This window comes from Drosophila willistoni, unplaced genomic scaffold (assembly GCF_018902025.1).
Source record: "Drosophila willistoni isolate 14030-0811.24 unplaced genomic scaffold, UCI_dwil_1.1 Seg582, whole genome shotgun sequence".
Classification (NCBI taxonomy): domain Eukaryota; kingdom Metazoa; phylum Arthropoda; class Insecta; order Diptera; family Drosophilidae; genus Drosophila; species Drosophila willistoni.
The window spans coordinates 54591-70240 of record NW_025814500.1 but is presented as its reverse complement, the minus strand read 5'-3'; the positions used below and the strand labels follow the sequence as shown (position 1 = coordinate 70240).

The following is a 15650-nucleotide window of genomic DNA, read 5'->3' as shown; positions in this document are numbered from 1 at the left end:
TGATAAACATTGGGGTAACACAACTAAAACATTAAGTAAACATGAAAAATACGTTCACAAAATACACAAAAAAGGTTAGGTTATTCAAAAATACACAAAAAATATTTAATTGGTCAATTTAATCTTCAAAAAAGAATAAATTAAAGTAAATACCTTCAACTTCAAAATTCATTACAAATAATATTTTTCTGGAGTACTCTGTCACACGTTCTATCCCTTTGAAAAGCGTTTTTGTTGCGGCGAAAAGCAAGCAAAGCGTAGTCCGGCTTCAAACATGAACACGTGTTCATGTTTTCAATGGAATTTTTCGCAAGTCCCTTTAGATTTCCAGAAAAATCCGTACATTTTGGCAAAATATTGTGTGATTGATATTTTGATTTTTAGGCTATGGCCACAACCACTGTGCACCAGGTCTCGAATTTTTATACCCTTGCAAAAAGGGTATATTAATTTTGGTCAAAAGTGTGCAACGCATAGAAGGAAGCATCTCCGACCATATAAAGTATATATATTCTTGATCAGTACGACGAGACGAGTTCAAATCGCCATGTCCGTCTGTCCGTCCGTCCGTCTGGATCAACGCAAACTCCTCCTAGACCGTAAGAGCTACAGAGCTGAAATTTTGCATGTAGGCTTGTATATACTGCATGCGTTGTATATCTCGGATTCAGCCGGATCGGATCTCTGTATCATATAGCTCCCATACAAATGACAAAGTCACGAACAGTGACTTTTCTTAATAACTTCGTTACTTTTGACGCGATTGCTTTTAAATTCAACAATTATTGGTTTAATATATCTGTTATATATATGACTGTGCCAAATTTGATAAGGATCGAGTTACTATATCATATAGCTCCCATAGGAACGATCTGTGGAAAACAGTGACTTTGATCAATATCTTACTATTTTCCTATGCTAAGATTGTAGGCCGTTCCGAAACATTTGCCTTTTTAGCTTAAACGTTTTTTCGCTTTGATGGCTAAATTTAAGGAAAGAGTTACCAAAAATGTTGCAAGGCTATACAAGCTTTGACGCGGTCGAAGTTAGCCCCAGCCCTCTGGTTTTTTTTTTATCGGCACGCAAAAACTTTGAATAAGTATATTTCGTGAATAACTTCATATAATTATTAAAACTGTGTATAAATTATTAAATGAAGAAATATTACAGGGACGGACAGGGAAAGTAGTTATAAGCCCCTTTGAAATTTTTATTTTTAGAAAAATCTGTCTCAAAAAATGTGGTCTTTTATAACAATGCTAATGTATGCAAAACATTCTTAAAATTGGTGAGTACTACATAACACATAAAGATACATATCTGGACTATTGACATCCATCACAATTACTTTGATAGTAACTTTGCAAAAATAAATATTGTCTTTGGAAAAATGTATCACTGAAAACGGCGAGAATTAAATATGAACACTGTGAATGATAATCGAAGTTTGACTACCTGTAATTCGGCGCGGGCGCTATTTTGAGAGGAGGGAATGATGAGGTTAGTTTCTCGGAAGTATCTCCTAACAATGTGCATCAATAGTTTGTTCTTAAAATGATTTTTTTTTTTTTGACTTTTGGCCGCCTAATTTTGCAAAATCTACCTATGTGCGTCGCTTGGTTTCAAAAGTGCTGTTTCTGTTGCTTCTGCTTCTCTTTCTGATTTCCCATTTTTACATATGCATATATATTTCCCCCTTTGCTTATCAGAACTTGACTAAAAAATAGGAGAAAACCCGACAAAAAAAAGAATTGGAGAAATTGCCAAAGACATTACGATTGCAACACATTAGCCCGAGGAAAAAAAAAAGGGAGACCCTTCCTTTCTTCTTTCACCTAGCTACCTACAACATAAGTCATCAGTAACCGCATATGTAATATGGAATGCATTTGTGTAGAATTTATGAGTCCAGAACCAGAAATTTAAATTTACATAATGTCAATTACAGTAAGAGAAATGGAAGAGAATTTTTCCTTTTGGTGGATTCCCAAAATCAGCATGAAAGCTTCTTGTTAGATCAAAATCGGTATTAACGTTACTTGAATGAGCTAGATTAAGCCTTTATAAATATAATATGTAAAATGTATTAACGATTAAATTCCTTTGTAAATTACAAATTTAACAGGCAAACAGAAAAAATTAAAAACTTAGGATTTATTTCTCTCCAAGAAATAATTGAAATGTGAAATTAAATAAGAAATGTTTAACATTTATTGCAAAGTGTTATATATTGTTATTTTTCCTCTTTGTTACTTATTTATCCTTAATAATAAAGCAAATGTTTTATTACTTATCCATTATAATACACAATAGCAAACAATTCTAATGATTAGCTAAATGCTTTTAAGTTAAAGAATTTAGTAAGTTACTGCAATAATTTGTATTTATTAAAGACAAACAAAATATTGAATTTTAAATAAAATTATAAATGCAGCACATTTGAATTTAACTACTTTTATATATCATTGAAATCTTGCTTAATTTGAAAACTTCTTGTTATAATATCATCTATGTGCCGATTCCGGATTCCTCGCACAGCTTCAACGACATCACATCAGAAAACCTTTGATTTTTGGTCACGTCTTTCAGTTTAAGATAAGGAAATTAAGATTTGGGCACTCCCAATAAAGCACTATGTCATTTAACCAAAATCACTGATGGTGACTAAGATGATGACAATGATGAGAACAAGGATAATTGTTTTGGTTATGATTAAGGAAAATAAAAGCCAGGAATCTTGCAAATTGCTGTCCATAAAAAGTTGTCTCTATTGTTAATCACATCAGATTGTACGAGTTAGGCAGATTCAATCACTTTTGCTGTATGAAATTTGTATAAAATTCAAAATTACTTATGGGTAAAAACTAAAGTTATAAGACCAATAGACTTACCAGTTAAAAAGAATATCTAAGGATATTACGGAAAAATTAGCCATATTTAAGCTCGTACTGCAACGAATTCTTATCGATGAAGCCTACGCGTTCTGGAACAATTTAAAAGAGGCGGAAACGATTCCGTTGGATCCAGACATTTGATTCAAGTCATTAAATAGTGTTTTTTGATAGAATTTATGAATATTAAGGAAAAACCTTATTGATATTATGCCCATCTATCAGGCCATATCAAACCTTTGTGAAGGGATAAGAACTGGTAATACCACTAAGCAGATTCAATCACTTTTGCTATATGAAATTTGTATAAAATTCAGATTTACTTATGGGTAAAAGCTAAAGATCTTAGGCAACTAAGATCTCGTAGAGTTATGGACTTACCAGTTGTAAAGAAGATGCGTTTTGCAACGAAATAACTTCTGGAAACAATCATCTCGAAAGCTGCCAATGACAACAATAACGAAGATTGAAGCTATTATAACAACGTTATATATAGATCTTGGAATATTTTTATCGAAAAAACCGCGACACTTCAGAGCAATTGACTTCTGTTGAATATGTTTTGCTGTAAGAAATTTAAGCAAAATTTAGATTTATTAACGTGTAATTAATAAAAACTAAAAATCTGGAAGAACCTTTTGCAGATGTAGATGAATCGGCCGAGTTCCCATTCTATGTAGTGCCCAATGTTTTGGATTGCAGCACAGTCGTTACGAGTTGAAAAAAAAAAGTTTTTCTCAATAGATTGTAAGGATACTAAGGAAAAATATTAAAGCTCGGGTAGAAACGAAGCATTGTCGATTAATCCTGGTCATCGTGGTAAAAATTGGGAGTCGTATCAGTTGGATCCAGTTATCCTGTCAATAATAGACTCCACCATTTGACAGATTTTGGGCATTGGACTAACTAATTTTCTTGATGGAATTCATATATTAAGGAAGAATCAAAGCCAAAATTCGGGATAACTTTAACTTACCCCATAGCTACCTCGCATTGACGCAAAATCGAAGGCAAATTTAAGGACAAGCTCTGGTGATACCAATTAACAGATTTAATATTTGCTGAAACAGTTTTATGGATACATTTATATTTTACACATACTAAAATATGTGCATATGTAGGTAATGGGTTACCTAATAGACTTACCCCATTAGGAAAAATTTTTTCGTTTTTGAAAGAAAAAGAAGAAAAAGGAAAAATCAAGATGTTCTAGAAATTCGATTTGCTAGGCACACCCTTATTACTAGAACGGAAAGGAAAAATCGGAGCAGAAATTCTCTTCTCCTTTTGGGTGCAAGTTAGGAATTATTATACTAGTTGTTGTAAGAAATTTATACACAATTCCCATATACTTACATAAATAACAAAATATTAAAGCTTTAGCAAGAAAAAGCTAATAGACTTACCCGTTAAAAAAAATAAATAATTTAGTTTTTGTTTTGACACTTTTTAGGAATAATAAGAAAAATTTAATGATTTACTGATTTACTTTGGGTCTAGGCACAACCAAAGCTGAATACAGAATGAAAAGCTTAAATAATTTCTTAGGCACATGGAAAAATCAGCTGACAAAATATTTGCATGGCCTACGATGATTTCCAAAAAAATAAGAGTGATGTGCATTTAACGATACCATAAGATAAAGTAGTGCTGTCTTGTTTCTAATTTTTATCGATATTTTCAATCGTTAGTTTGTCCACCGGCTGAACCCAACCCAACTTACTAGTGATGGAAAAATAAAGATTTGTCTACCCGATATTTCCATCTTTTGTTGATATATCGATATTTATAGAAACAGAAAAAATTAAAAACTTAGGATTTATTTCTCTCCAAGAAATAATTGAAATGTGAAATTAAATAAGAAATGTTTAACATTTATTCCAAAGTGTTATATATTGTTATTTTTCCTCTTTGTTACTTATTTATCCTTAATAATAAAGCAAATGTTTTATTACTTATCCATTATAATACACAATAGCAAACAATTCTAATGATTAGCTAAATGCTTTTAAGTTAAAGAATTTAGTAAGTTACTGCAATAATTTGTATTTATTAAAGACAAACAAAATATTGAATTTTAAATAAAATTATAAATGCAGCACATTTGAATTTAACTACTTTTATATATCATTGAAATCTTGCTTAATTTGGAAACTTCTTGTTATAATATCATCTATGTGCCGATTCCGGATTCCTCGCACAGCTTCAACGACATCACATCAGAAAACCTTTGATTTTTGGTCACGTCTTTCAGTTTAAGATAAGGAAATTAAGATTTGGGCACTCCCAATAAAGCACTATGTCATTTAACCAAAATCACTGATGGTGACTAAGATGATGACAATGGTTAGAACAAGGATAATTGTTTTGGTTATGATTAAGGAAAATAAAAGCCAGGAATCTTGCAAATTGCTGTCCATAAAAAGTTGTCTGTATTGTTAATCACATCTGATTGTACGAGTTGGGCAGATTCAATCACTTTTGCTGTATGAAATTTGTATAAAATTCAAAATTACTTATGGGTAAAAACTAAAGTTATAAGACCAATAGACTTACCAGTTAAAAAGAATATCTAAGGATATTACGGAAAAATTAGCCATATTTAAGCTCGTACTGCAACGAATTCTTATCGATGAAGCCTACGCGTTCTGGAACAATTTAAAAGAGGCGGAAACGATTCCGTTGGATCCAGACATTTGATTCAAGTCATTAAATAGTGTTTTTTGATAGAATTTATGAATATTAAGGAAAAACCTTATTGATATTATGCCCATCTATCAGGCCATATCAAACCTTTGTGAAGGGATAAGAACTGGTAATACCACTAAGCAGATTCAATCACTTTTGCTATATGAAATTTGTATAAAATTTAGATTTACTTATGGGTAAAAGCTAAAGATCTTAGGCAACTAAGATCTCGTAGAGTTATGGACTTACCAGTTGTAAAGAAGATGCGTTTTGCAACGATATAACTTCTGGAAACAATCATCTCGAAAGCTGCCAATGACAACAATAACGAAGATTGAAGCTATTATAACGACGTTATATATAGATCTTGGAATATTTTTATCGAAAAAACCGCGACACTTCAGACTAATTGACTTCTGTTGAATATGTTTTGCTGTAAGAAATTTAAACAAAATTTAGATTTATTAACGTGTAATTAATAAAAACTAAAAATCTGGAAGAACCTTTTGCAGATGTAGATGAATCGGCCGAGTTCCCATTCTATGTAGTGCCCAATGTTTGGATTGCAGCACAGTCGTTACGAGTTGAAAAAAAAAAGTTTTTCTCAATAGATTGTAAGGATACTAAGGAAAAATATTAAAGCTCGGGTAGAAACGAAGCATTGTCGATTAATCCTGGTCATCGTGGTAAAAATTGGGAGTCGTATCAGTTGGATCCAGTTATCCTGTCAATAATAGACTTCACCATTTGACAGATTTTGGGCATTGGACTAACTAATTTTCTTGATGGAATTCATATATTAAGGAAGAATCAAAGCCAAAATTCGGGATAACTTTAACTTACCCCATAGCTACCTCGCATTGACGCAAAATCGAAGGCAAATTTAAGGACAAGCTCTGGTGATACCAATTAACAGATTTAATATTTGCTGAAACAGTTTTATGGATACTGTAAGATTCCAATTATTTAAAGTCTGTTAAATACTCATGCATATATCGATTGTTAGTAATAAGTATCGATTGTTAGTAATAAGTATCGATTGTTAGAAATAAGTATCGATTGTTAGTAATAAGTATCGATTGTTAGCGATAAGTCCTCGATAGGTTGAGAGACGGCGTCTCTCTTCTCTTCCGGCGATGCAACGAGCAAGTTGCATCTGCGTAAAACCAAAAGATTGAATCCGACCAATACAAACTAATCTTTATCATTTTTACTTAATAAATAGGTGTTTACAACTCAGAAGTGGGATGACCACCCGAAAGAATACATATTTCGGGACACGGCACGCCACACGTTCCACATCTAGGACGGCCGCCTCCACGCCCACCGCTGTTAGTGCACCCACTGCTGTGACTACCGCTGCAGTACCGAGAACCGCTGTGCCGACTGCTGACACACGCGCCCCTGCCGGGCCCGCCGCTGCTGGGCCAACTGCTGATATACTCGCCCCTGCCGGGCCCGCCGCTGCTGGGCCAACTGCCGCCATACGAGCCCCTGCCGGGCCAACTGATGCCACATTCGCCCCTGCCGGGCCAACTGCCGCCACACTCGCCCCTGCCGGGCCAACTGCTGAGATACTCGCCTCTGCCGGGCCCGCTGCTGCTGGGCCAACTGCCGCCATACGAGCCCCTGCCGGGCCAACGGCTGACATATTCGCCCCTGCCGGGCCAACGGCTGACATATTCGCCCCTGCCGGGCCAACTGCTGCTATACGAGCCCCTGCCGGGCCAACGGCTGACATATTCGCCCCTGCCGGGCCAACGGCTGACATATTCGCCCCTGCCGGGCCAACCGCTGACATGCTCGCCCCCGCCGGGCCAACTGCTGCTATACGAGCCCCTGCTGCTGCATCCGCCCCTGCTGGGCCAACCGCTGCTGCATCCGCCCCTGCCGGGCCCTCCGCTGCTGCATACGCCCCTGCTGGGCCAACCGCTGCCACACTCGCCCCTGCCGGGCCCGCCGCTGCTGCATCCGCCCCTGCTGGGCCAACCGCTGCTGCATCCGCCCCTGCTGGGCCAACCGCTGCTGCATCCGCCCCTGCTGGGCCCGCCGCTGCTGTATCCGCCCCTGCCGGGCCCTCCGCTGCTGCATCCGCCCCTGCTGGGCCAACCGCTGCTGCATCCGCCCCTGCTGGGCCCTCCGCTGCTGCATACGCCCCTGCCGGGCCCTCCGCTGCTGCATACGCCCCTGCTGGGCCAACCACTGCTGCATCCGCCCCTGCTGGGCCCGCCGCTGCTGCATCCGCCCCTGCCGGGCCCTCCGCTGCTGCATACGCCCCTGCTGGGCCAACCGCTGCCACACTCGCCCCTGCCGGGCCCGCCGCTGCTGCATCCGCCCCTGCTGGGCCAACCGCTGCTGCATCCGCCCCTGCTGGGCCAACCGCTGCTGCATCCGCCCCTGCTGGGCCCGCCGCTGCTGTATCCGCCCCTGCCGGGCCCTCCGCTGCTGCATCCGCCCCTGCTGGGCCAACCGCTGCTGCATCCGCCCCTGCTGGGCCCTCCGCTGCTGCATACGCCCCTGCTGGGCCAACCACTGCTGCATCCGCCCCTGCTGGGCCCGCCGCTGCTGCATCTGCCACTGCTGTACCCGCCGCCGCTGCCTTCGCATCCATTACGGTACCTGCCGCCGCTGCCACTGCTGTACCCGCTGCCACTGCTGTACCCACCACCGCTGCCACTGCTGTACCCGCCGCCGCTGCCACCGCTGTACCTGCCGCCGCTGCCACTGCTGTACCCACCGCCGCTGCCACCGCTGTACCCGCCGCCGCTGCTGTCGCATCCATTACGGTACCTGCCGCCGCTGCCACTGCTGCACCCGCTGCCACTGCTGTACCCACCGCCGCTGCACCCGCTGCCACTGCTGTACCCGCTGCCACTTCTGTACCCGCTGCCACCACCGCTGCCGCCGTTGCACCCGCTGCCACTGCTGTACCCGCCGACTATATGTCTGCCATGCGGGCTGCGGCCTCGCTCGCCGCCCCCGCCACTGGTCCCGACGAGGACCCATGGGAAGAGATGCCCGCTTTAGTGCCCTCCGTATCGACTGCCGCGGCCGCCATCACACCGGCCACTTCCGCCTCCCCCAGCCTGGATGAGCAACTGGTGACGCTGCGAAAACAACATGAGTTGCTACAGCTACAGCATCAAATCCGCAAACTGCAGCAGGGGATTGACGAATCCCAAGCACCGAGGCAGCAAGTCTGCGACGTGAGTGTTATTGAGAGCATGGTGGCTCGATTTTCAGCGGATACCGCATACGATGTGAAGAAATGGCTGAACGATCTGGAAGACGCATTTGAAATTCTGCAGTTGAACGACCGCCTACGGTTGGTCGCATGCCGTCGTATGCTGGAAGGTACGGCGGCGGTGCTGCTGCGCACGGTATCGGTGCACAGCTACGAAGAATTGAAGGCAATCCTCTTGCGAGTATTTGGACGCTCGTGTAGCATCGAGGAAGTGTACCACGCTCTGCGTGGCCGGCGCATCAAGGCAGGCGAGGGATGTTTAAGATTCGCAATCGAGATGCAGGAGATTGCCATGAATGCTCCGATTCCGGAGAACGAGCTGGTCGACCTGATCATTGATGGACTGCGGGACAACTCTACTCGAGTCGGCATGCTGTACTCAGCTCGGACAATGGCTGAACTGAAGCCCCTACTGGAACGCTACGAGCGCCTCCGTATGCTGGCCGCTGCCTCCAGACAAAGCAATAGTGTGAAGGCGCAGCCAACAACAACTGCCGTGGCGCCTGGAAACAAATCGTCAGGCACCGTCACGAGTGAGACCAGATGCTTCAACTGCTCAGGATGGGGGCATTACAAGAGTCAATGCCCGAAACCAATGAGACCTCCGAATTCATGTTTTAAGTGTGGCATAGTGGGCCACAGCTACAAAAACTGCCCGTCTCGAATTGGGAATGCCACCAATATCACTGCCGCCGCCGCTGATGAAGCGGGAGATCGACTAGACCATTTACAACTGGTGAGTGTTGCTTTTGTTTGTGATGAAGTGCAGGATAGGGAATTTATAGATATGTTTTCCCTCCTGGATTCGGGCAGTCCAAAGAGTTTTATCCGTCAATCTGAAGTCCCCTCCAATTGCCGTCTTAGCCCCCGTACATTGAACTGCCGTGGTTTAGGAAATAGCCAACTTCTGTCCTTAGGCCAAGTCCAGTGTAGTGTTCGCCTCCGCAACACACAGACAATACATACGTTTGAAGTCCTGACGAACCAAGCAACCGAACTGCCGATGATTATAGGTAGAGATCTTCTGTATAAAATTAATATTAGACTCTGTAAACTGAAGGAACGAGAATATGAAAAAGAATCGTTGATACTCATGAATAAACCGACTGAATGTATAAATCCAAAACTTACTGCTGTTCTGAAGTCCTTTGACATATTTATGGAAAAGAGAGTGATACTGCCGTGTGATAGGAATGAGATTGTGCCTGCCGAATTGTTGTCTGATTCTCCCCTTCCGAAAACTTCTGCTGTACCTTCGGAAACATTGAACGATGCACTTATGGCGATAAATTCCATTGAGCTTGCTGCTGTCAGTGAATTAGACTTTGATATAGAGTGTGATAGGAATGAGATTGTGCCTGCCGAATTGTTGTCTGATTCTCCCCTTCCGAAAACTTCTGCTATACCTTCGGAAACATTAAACGATGCACTTATGGCGATAAATTCCATTGAGCTCCCTGCTGTCAGTGAATTAGACTTTGATATAGAGCCCGCGTTACGGGAAGAGCAAACCGCAGCCCTTAAGTCTATTATTTCCGCTTCGTATGTACAAGTTGATCCAGATTTAATCAAGCCCATGAACTCTGAGATGAAAATAGAATTGACTAGCCAAACTCCGATTTTCTGCCGCCCCCGCCGTCTGTCGCACCACGAACGCATCGAGGTGCGTGAGATTTGTGACGATCTCTTGAAAGCTGGCATTATTCGCCACAGTAGTTCCCCTTACGCTGCCGCGATTGTCCCTGTACGCAAAAAAGACAGCACGCTAAGAAAGTGTGTAGATTACCGCCCGTTGAACAAAATTACAGTTCGAGATCATTTTCCGATTCCTCTGTTAGATGATTGCATTGAACATCTGGGTGGCAAATCATTCTTCACCATCTTGGACTTGAAGAACGGTTTCCACCATGTGAAAATGCACCCAGACTCAATCAAATATACTGCCTTTGTAACCCCTGATGGCCAGTTTGAATATGTACGCATGCCCTTCGGACTTTGTAATGGCCCCTCCGTGTTCGCTAGATTCGTTTATTTTGTTCGCGTCGCATGACTTTGAAACCCACCTTGAGATTCTGAAGGAAATATTGTATGTGTTAAGAGTGAACGGGCTATGCCTGAAGCTGACGAAATGCCGTTTTGCGTATAGGGAACTAGAGTACTTGGGCTACTTAGCCAATTCCGCCGGTATCACGCCTAAACCAGCTCATATTCAGGCGATACGGGATTTGCCCATTCCAAGGGACAGCAAGGAATTAGAGCGTTGCCTAGGCCTATTCTCATACTTCCGCCGATTTGTATCAGGTTTCGCTAAGATTGCGTGTCCGCTGTCCCGATTGTTAAGAAAAGATACCCCTTATGTCTTCTCCGATGAATGTCTGGAAGCTTTCCGAACACTGAAGTTGAAACTGATCGAATCCCCAGTGTTATCTATTTACAACCCGAAGTCTGAAACAGAGTTACACTGCGATGCTAGTTCAATTGGTTTCGGAGCAGTGCTCCTCCAGAAACAAACAGACGGTAAATTACACCCAGTGTCCTACTTCTCTAAGATGGCCTCCGCCGCTGAATCGAAACTACACAGTTATGAGCTAGAGACACCAAATTTGTGAAGCTGTACCCTGCCGCCACGACTAATTCACGTGAAGTATGCCAGACATTAGAATCTCAGTATTTCGCAAATTACAGTAGACCCCGCCGAATCATCAGTGATCGAGGTACCTGCTTTACTTCCTCCGAGTTTGAAGAATTTCTGAAGGCCAATAATATAATTCATGTGCTGAATGCCACTGCCTCACCCCGGGCCAACGGCCAAGTCGAGCGGGTTAACCGTGTGTTGGGCCCCATGTTGGGTAAACTGACGGAACCTGTGGACCACGCAGATTGGGTCCAACAACTGCCGAACATAGAGTTTGCATTGAATAACTCCGTCCACTCCACAACCAAATTTGCCGCTTCCGTACTTCTATTCGGTGTTGAACAACGAGGTGTGGTAGTGGATGAACTAACCGAACGGTTGGGTGAGAGAACTGAGGAGGTCGATGCCTCAGAGGTAGACGTCCGGAGATTAGCCTTCCGTAACATTGTTAAGTCCCAAGAATATAATTCGGAATATTATTCGAAGCATCACCTCCCTGCCGTTAGTTTTGAGGAGGGGGATTTCGTAGTTATTAAGAATGTGGATACTTCGGCAGGCACGAACAAAAAGCTTATCAGGCGGTATCGTGGTCCGTATGTGGTTCATAAAAAACTTCCGAACGACCGATATGTTATCCGGGATGTAGAGGGCTCTCAAATCACCCAACTACCATATGATGGTGTCCTAGAAGCCTCCATTTGGAGCTATGGGTTGCCCCTGATCAAGATTGCACTTCTGATAGCCAAACAAAGGCGACACCAGCCACTTAAGATTCTTATTTACCCCCTCCGTTGTTACCAATTGGAATCGAGGTCGATTCCTCGTCAGGACGGCCGAGTTGTAAGATTCCAATTATTTAAAGTCTGTTAAATACTCATGCATATATCGATTGTTAGTAATAAGTATCGATTGTTAGTAATAAGTATCGATTGTTAGAAATAAGTATCGATTGTTAGTAATAAGTATCGATTGTTAGCGATAAGTCCTCGATAGGTTGAGAGACGGCGTCTCTCTTCTCTTCCGGCGATGCAACGAGCAAGTTGCATCTGCGTAAAACCAAAAGATTGAATCCGACCAATACAAACTAATCTTTATCATTTTTACTTAATAAATAGGTGTTTACAATACATTTATATTTTACACATACTTAAATATGTGCATATGTAGGTAATGGGTTACCTAATAGACTTACCCCATTAGGAAAAATTTTTTCGTTTTTGAAAGAAAAAGAAGAAAAAGGAAAAATCAAGATGTTCTAGAAATTCGATTTGCTAGGCACACCCTTATTACTAGAACGGAAAGGAAAAATCGGAGCAGAAATTCTCTTCTCCTTTTGGGTGCAAGTTAGGAATTATTATACTAGTTGTTGTAAGAAATTTATACACAATTCCCATATACTTACATAAATAACAAATATTAAAGCTTTAGCAAGAAAAAGCTAATAGACTTACCCGTTAAAAAAAATAAATAATTTAGTTTTTGTTTTGACACTTTTTAGGAATAATAAGAAAAATTTAATGATTTACTGATTTACTTTGGGTCTAGGCACAACCAAAGCTGAATACAGAATGAAAAGCTTAAATAATTTCTTAGGCACATGGAAAAATCAGCTGACAAAATATTTGCATGGCCTACGATGATTTCCAAAAAAATAAGAGTGATGTGCATTTAACGATACCATAAGATAAAGTAGTGCTGTCTTGTTTCTAATTTTTATCGATATTTTCAATCGTTAGTTTGTCCACCGGCTGAACCCAACCCAACTTACTAGTGATGGAAAAATAAAGATTTGTCTACCCGATATTTCCATCTTTTGTTGATATATCGATATTTATATCGAAATTTGTAGGCTTACAAAAACGAAAATATATCATTTCTAAAACCAGGAACAAAAATTTCATATTTAACTAACAGTTAAGAGAACTTTTAAACTTATACTCCTAAATTACATAAAGAACATTCGAAAAGAGTAAAACTAAATTGATAAAACCCACAGTGATAAGCAAAAGTGAGTGCACACAAGCAAAGGTACGTAAATTGCTCCGATTTTCCCTCAATCTGAGGTCCCATATGCCTAGTGATGGCAATATATCGAGCAGCATTCTGAGGTCCGATGGGTCTAGGGATGGCAATATATCGAGCAGCAATCTGAGGGCCGATAGGTCTAGTGATGGCAATATATCGAGCAGCAATCTGAGGGCCGATAGGATGGCAATATATCGAGCATTCGTGTTTTTATCATATTTTTTAATTAATCGATAAATTGATATTATATTTTATTGCTTCGCCACCTTTTGTCGAGAAAGGAGTTTAATCCGCAATTAAATTAATTCGATTTAATCCACAATGGAAGTTGATGAAGAAGAAGTCGAGGCTCTAGAGGAACCCTCCAGCAGCAATACAGGCGAGAAGAAACGTTTCTAGGTCAAGAAGTGGAATGCTGTAGCACTTTGGGCTTGGGACATCGTTGTCGACAATTGTGCCATTTGCCGCAATCATATCATGGATCTGTGTATTGAATGCCAGGCGAATCAGGGATCGATAACCATCGAAGAGTGCACCGCGGCGTGGGGCGTTTGCAATCATGCCTTCCATTTCCATTGCATTTCACGTTGGATAATAGTGAATGGGAGTTTCAGAAATTTGGCCACTAGAGGAACAATGGCAACACTCGCACACACACACACCGACACCGACACACACTCACTGCTTTTTTCCAATAGCAAAGTTAGAAATTATTTTAGTTCAAACTGCAAAAAGAAAGCCGTAAAGAAGAAAAATCTCAATTATTTTGTTTAAATTTGACATTTAAAATTGTATTTATTGAATCATTTAATAATTTGAGAAAAATATTTAATATATAACAATTTATGTATCTATGTGTGAACCTATAGATGTAGGTGTAATTTTGGGTGTGTGTGTGTGTGTCTGTTTGTGTTGGTATCATGCTTGGTAATAAATTACATATTATATTTGTATTTAATTTACTTTTTATTTTTTTTTAAGATGCTGGAGGGAAGCAGGGAGAGCGGGGGTGTGCTGCTTAAATAACTAATGGAACAATTTTTTTTTTTTTTAACATTTTTGTATATATGTATAGCTAAGTTAATTGCAGATGAAATTCCTAAATGAAATGAAATAAATAAATGAAACAGAAAATATTTTTGTTTCGGTATTAAATACCGTTTCGATTGGGTGGATATGTGTATCTCTGTGTCTGTTTTTGTTGTTTGTATGTATGTATGTATGTGTGTGTGTGTGTGTGTGTGTGCAACGAATAAGAACTTAAAAATTAGTTAGCCGGATCCTAAGTATGTAACATTTATTAAATTTATTTACAGATTTACACAAAAAAAACATAAACTGGCTTTTCTTTGGTTCGTTAATAACTTTAACGCTCAAGTGGAAAGAGAGAGAGAGAGAGAGAGACGTATAGTGGGGAACAGAGAAAGAGATAGAGCAGGGTTGATTTTGCAGAGACAGAATTAAGAAATATTTAATAAGAATTAGGGTTGTAGTTGATTTTCATTGCGATTATAAATTATATTTGAATCATATCGTATCTATATATATATATATATGCTAAATCTAACACATACTAAATTAGTATGTGGCTAGAAGTATAAGTAGTTTATCTAGTTTTCTCCAATTATTCCTTTTTTTTAGTTTTTTTTTGCTAATTATTCCATTTACTGGGACTGTGTGTGTGTGTGTATTTGTGGTTGCTAATAATACATAAAGTTTTAATAAAAAGGAGTTTTTTTTTCATTTTGTTTGCTTCATATCTTTCTATGTACATAAGAAATGCTTCTAGTTTTGATTAGTATTGGGAGAACCGGGGGACGAACTGATTTTTTTATTTTTTTTTTTTTTTAACGTTTAATATATATTTGTTGAATCTACTCTTAAATTAGAGCCTAACAACAAGTTTGAGATATTTTTCTTAGTCTAGTACTTAAAATAAATCCTGGGGATATTGCAGGCGGCCCTAATCACTTGTTATTGGGTTGGTCTGTCATTTCTTTTAAGACGAGTTCTATTATTAGTTCGCGTAAGGCAATTGGCAAGAACTTTTGGGTGTGCATCCAGTTTCGCAGAATACTTTAGTTGTTGAGTACCTATTTCAGATTTTACGCTAGGTATATTTAGATCACTTTGAATGTTGTCGTTTCGTATGTACCACGGGGCCCCC

The 15650-nt window shown here is 40.4% G+C and overlaps 1 protein-coding gene and 3 long non-coding RNA genes across 5 annotated transcripts; 1 reads left to right on the top strand and 3 right to left on the bottom strand.

The window, feature by feature from the left end:
• Positions 1-2799: 2799 nt before the first annotated feature.
• LOC124461651 lies at positions 2800-3982 on the bottom strand. Of its 2 annotated transcripts, none has more exons than XR_006955198.1 (5): positions 3868-3982; positions 3527-3805; positions 3273-3456; positions 2892-3182; positions 2800-2819 (listed from the first exon to the last, which is right to left on the bottom strand). It is a non-coding gene; the product is annotated as an uncharacterized LOC124461651 (long non-coding RNA). The 2 variants fall into 2 exon arrangements; XR_006955199.1 differs by having other exon boundaries at positions 3527-3797.
• A 1033-nt stretch (positions 3983-5015) lies between these two features.
• LOC124461653 lies at positions 5016-5858 on the bottom strand. The gene is made up of 3 exons (XR_006955201.1): positions 5829-5858; positions 5448-5738; positions 5016-5375 (listed from the first exon to the last, which is right to left on the bottom strand). It is a non-coding gene; the product is annotated as an uncharacterized LOC124461653 (long non-coding RNA).
• A 107-nt stretch (positions 5859-5965) lies between these two features.
• On the bottom strand, positions 5966-6139 carry LOC124461652. The gene is made up of 2 exons (XR_006955200.1): positions 6083-6139; positions 5966-6012 (listed from the first exon to the last, which is right to left on the bottom strand). It is a non-coding gene; the product is annotated as an uncharacterized LOC124461652 (long non-coding RNA).
• Positions 6140-13804: 7665 nt separating this feature from the next.
• LOC6637565 (RING-box protein 1A) lies at positions 13805-14509 on the top strand. Its single transcript, XM_047013156.1, is given in 2 exon segments — positions 13805-14185; positions 14465-14509. Coding segments are annotated over 2 exon segments (426 nt in total).
• The last annotated feature ends 1141 nt before the right edge of the window (positions 14510-15650 follow it).